This window comes from Falco naumanni, chromosome 1, assembly GCF_017639655.2.
Source record: "Falco naumanni isolate bFalNau1 chromosome 1, bFalNau1.pat, whole genome shotgun sequence".
In the NCBI taxonomy this organism is placed as follows: Eukaryota; Metazoa; Chordata; class Aves; order Falconiformes; family Falconidae; genus Falco; species Falco naumanni.
This window is the reverse complement of record NC_054054.1, coordinates 113,385,666-113,396,159: the sequence shown is the minus strand read 5'-3', so window position 1 is coordinate 113,396,159 and position 10,494 is coordinate 113,385,666. Positions and strand designations below refer to the sequence as shown.

The 10,494-nt window shown below is 55.5% G+C and overlaps 1 protein-coding gene across 1 annotated transcript; it reads right to left on the bottom strand.

The window, feature by feature from the left end:
- Window positions 1-155: 155 nt before the first annotated feature.
- AANAT (aralkylamine N-acetyltransferase) lies at window positions 156-6,258 on the bottom strand. The gene is made up of 4 exons (XM_040579235.1): window positions 6,132-6,258; window positions 2,470-2,767; window positions 1,515-1,669; window positions 156-1,128 (listed from the first exon to the last, which is right to left on the bottom strand). The coding sequence occupies exons 2-4, from the start codon at window positions 2,624-2,626 to the stop codon at window positions 823-825; spliced, it is 618 nt and encodes a 205-aa protein (XP_040435169.1). The 5' UTR covers window positions 2,627-2,767; window positions 6,132-6,258; the 3' UTR covers window positions 156-822.
- Window positions 6,259-10,494: the final 4,236 nt, after the last annotated feature.

The following is a 10,494-nucleotide window of genomic DNA, read 5'->3' as shown; positions in this document are numbered from 1 at the left end:
ACCCTGCCTAAGTGCAGAGCCACCCCTGCCTGTATCCCACCCTTCACTGAATGATGCGGGGCTGGATTTGTCCCATCTCCCTCGAAGCTGAGATGCCCCCAGGGTGGTGGATGTCCCCTTGTGGCAGTCAGACCAGGGCAGGAACGCACACAGGCTGCATAGAAACCACCGCCATGTCTTTATTTGCCGCTTCACAACAGCCCAAGGTGTCGGCAGAAGGCTTGTCCTGGGCCAGTAGTGGGTCTGGGGTGAGGGGGGCTGGTTTAGACTGGCCCCCCAGGGAGGCTCTGCAATGTGTGACTGGGGGCAGCCAGGGGCTGGGGGTTTGCTCCTAGGGGTCTGGTAAGATGCCTGTGGGCAGGGGACAACAGCTGGGAATCCTGCCTGGGCTGGGGGCTGCTCAGGACAGGCTTGGCCGTGGTGTGCTTCACTTAAGGGGGTGCAGGACTGGGGCATGTGTGTATAGGCTCTGGTGGGTGTCTTAGCCGAATGTGGCTGAGAGAGCCCTTAAATGCCAATTAAAAGCCCCCGCCAGCTGCTCCTAGGACAATGCCTTTGCCTCCCGGCGGGGCATGCAGCCCACCCAGGCATGCCAGCGGAGCCCAGGGGGGCTGGTGCTGCCAGCGGGGCCAGACCAAGGAATTCTGTCCCCAGCCCTGTGGGGCTTTGGTGGGACCAGGCTGATCTGGCAAGGCAGATGTGGCCAGGGCCAGCCAGGGAAGATGTACAGCCATGGGTGGGGATGGAGAGGGGTTGCAGCCTCTTACCTGCCCCCTAACCTCTCTCCAGCCCCCCCTCCCAGCAGGCCTGGACTGCAGGCACTCAGCAGCCACTGTTCCTGCGCATGAAGGCATGTCCCCTCACAGGATGCTGCATCTCGATGAAGGCCAGCTCCCCCACCGTCACCTCACAGGGCCCCAGCACCTCAAAACCGCACTTCTGGTAGAAGGGTACAAGGAAATCTTCGCACATGAGCAGGGCACGCCGGGCAAAGGGCAGGCACCGCAGGTACTGCAGGTACCGCCACATGAGGATGGAGCCCTTGCCCTGCTGCCGGAAGGTGCGGTGCACAGCCAGCACGTGAATGTGCACTGCCGTGCCTAGCGGCTTGTGCAGGGTCAGCGCTGCCTGCAAAGTGGGGAGCGGGGGTTAGTGTGACCAGGGGGGTCCCGTCCTGCTAGTCCTTCATTCCCCACCCCAAAGAACCAGGGTCTGCATCCTCCCCCAAAGGAAGAAGGGTCCCAGTGCCATCCCCCTTTACCTCCCACCATCATCCTCGGAGGCCTTTTAATTTTAGAATGAATGTTGAGGGGAATTACTTGGCATATTTTTAACAGCATCAGTAAAATTAATTAATGCAAAAGTTCATTTCCACCAGAGCAGCCCTGTAGCAGTCAGTCTTGGGAGAAGACTTAGTGAGCAGCCTTGGGGCCCCGGGAGCTTCTCCCCATCCCCAGGCTCTGGCAGTGCCTCTCCCAGTGCACAAGCTGGTAAGAAGAGGGTCTGGCTCTTACCTGGCTGAGCCTCTCCTGGTCCCAGAGGGAGCCGATGATGAACGCCACAAGCCGCCCTTCCTCAAACCAGCCAAGGGAGAGCTCCGGGCACAGGTTCAGAAAGTGGCGGATCTCATCCAGGTGGAGGGGACAGTCCCCAGAAACAGATATAAAGGCTGGAGGGGGGGTGGCAGTGAGTGCAGGAAGGGGGCTTAAGGACACCCAGACCCAGAAAACTCCCCAGCACCAATGGAGCGGGGGAAGCGGGGTGTGATCGGGAGAGGTGGCATTTGTCCTGCTGCCTACTTGGTCTAAAGAAGCTCTAAGGGACATGGATGGCTCCAGGGAGCAGCTCTGCTCCTCCAGAGGCAGACCCCCCCCCCAGGGCCCAGGGGGCTTGTTGCTGATTCCAGGGCTACAGCAGTGGGGGCCAAGTTGAATCATCCCTCCTGGCATCTCCCAGCTGCCCTTGCCCTTTGGAGAGGAAGGAGAAGTGGGCTGGGGGGAATCTGGGTGAGGGGAGGGGGGAAGGTTGCCAAGGGTGCATTTCAAAGTGCCCCTGTGCAACAGGAGGCAAAGCGTGCTGTCCTTCCTCCTGTTTCTCTCTCCTATCCTGCCCACTGGCTCTGGCAGGGCTGTTTGGGGGGAGCTGCCCCTTGCTCACCTGGTCCCGCTCCAGGATCACCCCAGGCTGCTGAGCCCAGGGCATCACCTCCCACCATCCCACCCTGGGTGAGCTGGGGGTCATGGTTCTCTAGCTCGTTAATCACAGCCTCCCCCACCTCGTTAGGCAGCCCAAAGTGGCTTGGCCACAAGTCGCAGCTACTGGTTCCCTCCCATGTCACCCATGAGGGCACACGTCAGGGGTTTGCCATCATGGTGTGGCCTCAAGGAGCACGATGGACTAGAGAGGGAAGGGGATGTGTCATCTCTGGCCAATGTCACCAGGCAGGACCTCTGCTGGGCAGCCCCTTACCTTCCCGCTCGATCTCAAACACGCTGACAGCATCCTCGGGGCTGAGGCAGCGAAACTCGCTGGCGGGCAGAGTGTGGCGGCGCTGGCCCCCCGCCGAGCTTCGGGGGGACCTCAGGTGAATGGGCTTCAGGAAAGGCAATGCGCTGAGTGCCGGCATCGTCCTCCTCCTCCTTCTCCTGCTCAGCCTCCCACAGCTCCGTCTGTTCAGGGCAGCTTCTGCCGGCTCCTGGTCCCGGCGGCAGCACAGCACCCTTTATTTCAGCCAATCTTCTCCAGTGCTCTTAGCTGCTAAAAATACCTGTTGATCACACTCAGGATTAGGCTGGTTGCCACCCTTTCCCTATACATATGTGTGTGTATATATATAGATAGGTACAGCAAATACCTGCTCACAGTGACCTCATTGCCAGCCTACTGTTGCTGTGAGCCAGGGCCGGTGCTTGGGGACGGGGGAGCTGGCATCAGCCATGGGCTGCACCAACCCCATGGCCCCAGGGACCAGAGGGGCAAAAGCATGGTGACCAGTTGGGGGTCTGGGTGGTGGGACAGAGCAGGGACAAGGCTGTTAGAGGGGGAGCAGGGGGAGCAGGCGTGAGGCCAAGCATCTTACCAGCACTTCCCAGCAAAGTGGGACAGGCAGGAGAGTCCTGGGGCAAGTCCCAGTCCTGGGGACAGGCAGGATGGGATGTGGCTGCAGGAAACCAAGAGGCTGCAAAATGAGCATCTCTGGGTGAAAGCTTCCTGAGATGCTTTTGCGTTTCTGGTGCAGCACAGCTGTGCGCGAGCGAGAGGTTGGTGCCAGGCCACCACGCGTGCACTGAGGTGGACGTCAGGACACGTCAGGCAGCTGGAGCCACCTCCCAGAGCCAGCTTGAGCTGCCAGGATTTACCCCCTTTTCCGGCTCACTCATTGGGTAAGTGACACAGCTTAAACCCTGTTGGCTCTTAGGTCACATCCATGCTCACAAACTGAGCTGAGACGGGTCCATGGCAGAATGATTGGGTGCCTGTGGCTGCAAGCCTCAGGTGTCCTCCCTGGGTGAGGTGCCCCCAGGCTTTGCCCCCTGCCCCAGGAGCTTTGGGCAGCGTGATCCCACTGGGCACAGCCCCTCCCAGGATGTGCTGCCAGCGACACGGGACCCCAGAATCCTCAGTTCCCCCAGGAGGGTCACCAGCACCCAAGCTCCCCGAGCTCATCCAACAGCACCCATCCTTCAATGCCCAGCCAAATCCCTCGATCTGGATCAGAGCCTATAGCTTCAATCTGCCCCTGGTTTCATGTGTGAGTGAACCAGGTTAATAAATCCAGGGATAACCACAAAACTGAGCTAATAAATTTACTAAACACAAACATCCCCCAGGCAGAAATAGTGGGAATTGCTCCCAGAGCCATCCATCCATCCATCCATCCCTGCTCAGCCCAATATTCAAGCAATTTGCAGCAAAGCCAATGCAAAGCCAGGTCATTTTCGATTATTGCTTGAGAGGTGCCAGCTTTCCCTGCTAATTATAGGCTTGCCTCCAGCTAATAGGATTTATAGAAACAAAAGCATTACCAGCACAAACATTGCACAGGGCAGAACCGGCGCAAGCTGGGAATTTTCCATCCTGAAATGCCAAAGGCTGGGTGTTTGAAATGCCTGTTTTATCCAGTCTGAGGTGAGATGGGGTGGTGTGATTTGTTTTCAATGAATTGCTGGTTTTGCAGTGGGTATGTATCTAAGGGATCAGGTCCGTCAGGAAGAAGGGTTTTCTTTCGTGGGGGAATTATTTAGCATCACCAGTGCCTATTCTAGTCACCAAGGTCTAACTGAAATGGTGCTGGGAATGGGTGGTTCATGCTGCCAGAAACTGTGTAGCGGAGTGGGGTGCTGGGGGGTTGTGGTGTTTGTAGAGCTTATTATCAAATCATCTGGAACTCATGCTGCTAATTGGATTAGGGGCTCATCCACCTGGATAAATGCCAGAGCAGGTAAGGGAGTAGGCTCAGGTCACCTAGAAAATGCAGTGGTGGTTTGATCCTGGGTGGTGCTGAGCATGTGGGGCTGGTTCTGGGGATGCTGCTGAATTAGACCAGGGGATGGCTGTGCAGGGATGACAGGGCAGCGTGGCCAGCTGAGTATATGGCCTTGGGCAGGGCTGGCCTTTCAGCAGCCATGGGAATTACAGAGCAGGATCATGGAATCATAGAATAGTTTGGGTTGAAGGGACCATTAAAGTCCATCTAGCCCCCCCCCCCCGCAATGAGAAGGGACATCAACTAGACCAGGTTGCTCAGGGATGTTGCTCACCAATAGCCACCGTTAAACAGCTCACTGTCCGAGAGCAAGTCTTTATCCCAGATCATATATGAATGCTGGAAAGAACTGAATGGTGGGAAGTCTCCAGAGATGCCTACAGAGCTGGAGGGTTGAAGGCCTTTTGTGCAAGTGGCTGCTCCATTCCTGTTAGAGATAACCAGGAAAGGAGAATCAGATCCCTTCAGCTAGTTTTAGAAATTTCTTGAGACCCCAGCCAGCAAGAGCACGGAGCAGAAGCCAATGATGGGGAAAGGCTGTTCCTTGTTCTTGCATTTTTTCCCCTCTGGCACTTTATTCCTGGCAACCCAGGTTACACAGCTGGAGGGATGATATATTTGCAGGGTTTTCTTTCTGGAAATGAGCTTCTTGCTTTGCTTCTCAGCTCCCCACGGATGCAAAGGTCTTAATGAGTAGGGAGATGTACAGGACCTGTAGAGTGCAGAGGGACCAGCTGTCCTTCCCAGCCCATTCCCCAGAGCTGACCCCAGGCCCTGCACGGCCATGGGGGTACCAGCACTGCTGATACACTGGGGAAGCATCTGAACTGCAGACATGAAGGAAACTCACCCCAGCTCACAGAGTAAGTAAGAATCAGGGTGAGGAGGAGGAAAATCCTCTCTCCCTGACTTGAGACATCTGTCTTCCAATGCTCCAGCACAGCCTCCTCTATACTGTTCAAGTCACTTAGACCTCTGGGTAACTTTTGTGCTCTAATCCCTTACCAGACCTGCCCGAGATGAGCCCAATACATTTGTAAGTACATAGCAGTGTACCTATGTGTAAGCATATATAGCTTATATGTACCTATATGTAAGCAGTGTAGAAGCTTGCCCTGCACATACATTTCCCGCCCTCCCCCCCCATTTGTGTTTGTGCACTAGAGATCAAAGCATCTGCATGGTCCAGAGAGGTGCTTACATGTAAACAAACAGGCAAGTCTGCAGTATGTCCCTAACAGCATCTTTTAATTATGTTATAAATGTCTGCCTGGATTTGGAGCTTGAATTCTTAAATGAGTTGGTAATAAGGAGTTATTCACCCAATTTTGAAACCAAATATTCGTTGCAAAAGAGCTCAAGTTCCTCCCACACCCCAAGCATGGAGGGTTTTAATGAGCAGGGTCCCTACACCCAGCGTTTGGTAGCATGGGTTGGAAGTGTAGGGATGGGATGTGGGCTGCAATGAGAGTCACACTCTTACCTCCACCAGTCACTTTTCAGGCAAGCTAAGCTCCATGCACCAACTTCCCACCCTTCCAGGGCAATTCCCCCCATCCTAGGATACTGGGGTCAGCAAGTCACAGCAGTCTTGGGACACCAGCTGTAAGTACCACCGGGATGCAACAGAAATGTGGGTGCTTACCGGATGGGGACCCCACGCCGCTCCTCTGCCCACCTGGCTCCAGTGGTGCTGTCTCGCAGCTGGCAGGAGAGGAGGACCTGGGCTTTTGCCTCCCCTCCTCTGTCTGCTGCAGCCTCCACAGCCCCTCCTTATATATATTTGTTATTTATGGAGCACGTGATGACACCCTAAGGAGTTTATAACTCTGATGAAAGACAGAGAGAGGTGAGAGGCTTTAAGGTGACAGGCCAGCAAAAGGATCCCATCAGGCTTTTATTTTTTTTTTCCCCCTGCCAAGACTGCCTGCAGAGGGATAAAGCATTTAGCTGATTGCTCTGCGCTGAGTCCCAGCTGCGGGCTGGGCAGGGACAGCAGAGGAGTTAGCTAGAAAAGGAAAGCAACGCGCTGTGCCTGACCCAAACCTCTCTGATGGCATCGGGAGCCTGTAGGAAGCTGAAGGCAGCCCTGCCAAGAGTGGATGAGCTTTCTTTGTGGCAAGGATGGGGAGCCTGTTGATCGTGCCAGGGGTGATCGTCGCTTGGGCTTGAGCAGTGGTGTATTTCCCAGGGGAATCTGCTGCCTCCTTGTAGGATGGGGGGCCAGACGGAAGGTATCTGCCCCAAGGAGCTCACTCCAAAGACCAAGTCTCTCTCCCTGACGCAGCCCTCGGTCCCTGCCAGCTATTACATAAGAAACCGAATAGGCAAAGCCAGCAATATTTGTCCACGTCAGGACATGTGTAATAAAAGGGGGATTATCCCAGGCAGGAGCATGATGTTGGCATCATCATTATCATCATGAACCAGATGCAGCTCTGAAAGAAGCAGGAGGCAGGAAGCAGAGCTGGCTTTGCTCCACTGGCAACATCTCCAGGGTTGCTCAGGACCTGCTTTAGTTTCCAGCCATGGGCAAAGTGACCTGGGGATACACCCTTATCTCCCTCTTTTAAGTTTTTTTCATAGACTCAAACCAGAAATATGATCCAGTAGCTTTTCTGCTCTTCAGAAATGGCATTTCAAAGCAACTCGCTGCCATTAAAACTGAGCCCAGCAGAGCAGAGGCTGGCCTGTGGCTGGAATAGTCAAGCAAGGGTGCTGCATTCAGTGGTTTTAGCTGGGTCTCTGCCCCTACACAGCTAGAGGGTCAAAAACTCCATTAAATGAGAGCCACAGCAGTGTGCTGAGATTTGCATATTTAGCAGCTCTTTCAGCATCTTCAAAGAACCCCAAGCTGTCACTCTGGCCCCACAGCCAGGCTGGTCCCTCCACTGGGAAGCCCACTAAGGAAGATAGCAATTATCTCTGGCTAGGATTTGCAGCCAGGGGCAACACGTGGGAGGCAGATGAATCATGACTCGTATGTGTCTCCCCCCACCCTCCACGACTTGGAAATGAAGCAACACACACAGAGCCCAAGGGCTCCCCAGCTGTGCCACACTCTGCCTCAGTCCCTGCTTCAGTGCCTGTTATTCCAGTGCTCAGGGTGATTAAGCTGCTTTTGGTGGCTGCAGCCTTCAGTCTGCCATCACAGGGGACACAGGTGGCATCAGGGTTCCTCCCCTGAGTGGCACGATCAGGAAAGTTTCTCTCCCAAACTCACGTAAATACCCACATAATTGCCAAGCTGGACACTCTGCTTACAGCCCTGTTCTGCACCTTCCCCTGGCTTAGGCATTGGGACTTGTGTACCCAAGAGGGTGACGCTTTCCTCCTGGTAATGGCATAACAGGGTGGCAGCAGGACTCTGCAGTTTGGCATCGCTGCAAGGTCAGCCACGGGCTCTGATTTCATTCTCCCTTGTCTCCTGCCTTTTCATCAGCTGCCACAGACTGGCATCATGCAAGTGCTTGTCGTAACTTCACAGCAGGATGTGGCTCTGGACAGACTTGGTATTCTCAGCACTTGCCAGCCTGGGTACCTGCTGCTTTTATCCCTCATGCCCCCCTCTCGTGCTGCCAAGAGCAGTTCAAAATCACCAGCAGGTCCTGCAAGGCCAGCATGCCTCCAGCCTCTCCACTGGAGCAGGGCATTCCATGAGGCGTAGGAGCCAGGGAGCTGGTTCTCTTTCCAAACAGCAAAACAGGGCTCCTAAGGATGCTGGCCAGACCCCAGCCCCAGGCTCTAAATAGATCCTAGAGGGGCTGGTTCTGCTCTGTGCTCCGAAATGTTAATATACATATAACATGCAAATATACACATGTGGCTTTCCTCTGGTATATTCTTCTTGGCCCATCAGTGCAGCTGATGCCCTTCTGTGAGAGTGCAGGGCTGATTCCCTCTGCAGTCACAGGGATCTGGGGAAGGGCTGAAGCAAAGCTACTTCACAGCTTATTTGGGATCCCAGCCATGGGCAGAGGAAACAGGCTTTGACCTGCACTAGATCAAAATGTGCCTTTGCAGGGCTGGTGTATCTTGTTACTCCTCTATGTGGGCCTTTGAGGAAAGAGTACAAATAGTCTGGGGGACAATTTCACCCACATCTGCTTGGCCATGGCAGCCTCAGCCAAAAGCAGGAGGTGGGGGGCCAGGACCTCTTTTATCCCTTCCCTGGAGCACAGGCCGTGGCAGTGATGCATCTCTTTTCCTTTGCTCTGTGCTCTGCGGGGCTGTGGTACTTTGTAACTAGGTCATGGCCACTCATGATACAGTCCCTGGGAGGAAGGAGGATGGATTCAGTGGGGGCTGCAGGGGCTCCTCTGGGAGGAGAGGGCCGGGCAGGTGGGAAGAGGTTCAGCAGAGGCAGCCCCCACCCTCTGGTCCCAGACCTCCAGGCAGTTTAGATCCAGTTCTGACTCTGTGACATGGCAGTTGATGGTGGTTGCTGGGGCATCCTGCTTCTTATGGGTGCTCTCCTGCCCCTGGTCCAGCCCCAGCCCTGGCACACTGCTGGTGGAAGCCCAGGTCACCCCACAGAGATGGTTGGGGGCCACATGCCACCTAAGGGAAAGCCAAATCCTGCAGAGCATCCCCCCGTCAGGGGACTGGTGAGGTCCTGGTCTCAGCAAAGAGGATGAAAGGAAGGAGTGGAGGAGGACTGTGCTTGCACACATTTATACATATACAAGGTGATGCCACTCCGAAGCCATTTGTGAGGAGGGCCAGAGGTGTTTGATCAGGGCAGCACAAGCAAGGAGGGCATGGGCTGGATAACCCAGTGTGGGACGTGGGCACTGGGCACTGCTGGGGACCCCTCTTGCAGGAGAGAGGCTTTCCTCTGCCCACCCAGCCTGGGGAGGTTTGCTGGCCTCACCAGGATGGGATGAAAGATTGCCATGCGCTGCATCACTTGCTGATATTTCTGTTCCCTGATGCGATCAGGACGCAGTGATTACTGCTGAGATGTTTGTCTACGTAAAGGTGATAAACTCCCAGCCTGTTCCCGTGGGAGACTCTGGAGACATTCCCTGCGCTGCGGCGGGAGGCGACAGCCCACGAGGTGGCACCAGAGCCCCGCCGCAGGCCGGACCCCGCACCCTGCGGGCCCCCTGAGGGCAGCCAGCACCCCATGAGCATCCCCGGCACCCCGAAGGCATCCTGGCACCCTCTGGGCATCCCCAGCACGCTGCAGGCATCTCGGCACCCTGGGAGCATCTCTGGCACCCAACAGGCATCTCCAGCACGCTGTGGGCACCCTGTGGGTATCCCTGGTGAACATCCCAGCACCCAGCAGGCATTTCAGTGCCTTGTGGGTACCCCAGCACCTGGCTGACATTCTGGTACCCTGCAGACATTCACAGCAACTGTCAAGCATCCTGGTAATCTGTGGGCAGCCCCAGTACCTGGCAGGCACCCCAGCACCCTGCGGGCGTCCAGGCACCCTCTGGGCATCCCAGGACCAAGCAGGCATCCCAACACCTGCCCCTTAAGACCTGCAAAGCCTGTCCAATGATGCCCCATGAGAGGTGCACCTGGTGCCAGCTGGGTCCCAGGGAGGAAGAACAAGGCTTGCTTTTTAGCAGTATCTTGACAGGGAGACACTGGTGGTCTAACTGCAAGCCAGTCAGATCACACAGGCATCTTGCTTACAGGGAGGATGTCCTTCCACAGAGCAAAGGCCATTGCTTCCCAAAACAGCCTAACAGCAGGAATTGTCCCTAAACAGGGCCTAGAGGGGAGCTGCTTGACATGTGTCACTTTGCAGAAGTCCTGTGTGTTCAGACCTCCTGCTGAATCAGTCTCATTCGCCAAAAAAAATCATGCATGCAAAATACTTCTTGGGTTTGACAGTATTTTGCAGGGCGGTCTGACTTGCTGAGGTCCCTCAGTGGAGATCCGAACAGCCTGGTGCATGGAATGGGAGATGCTCTTTTTGACACCCTGGGACTCTAATGTGCCCAAAGCATGTCAGTGTTGCGACAGTCGGGGCCCAGGCTGCTGTGTCCTGA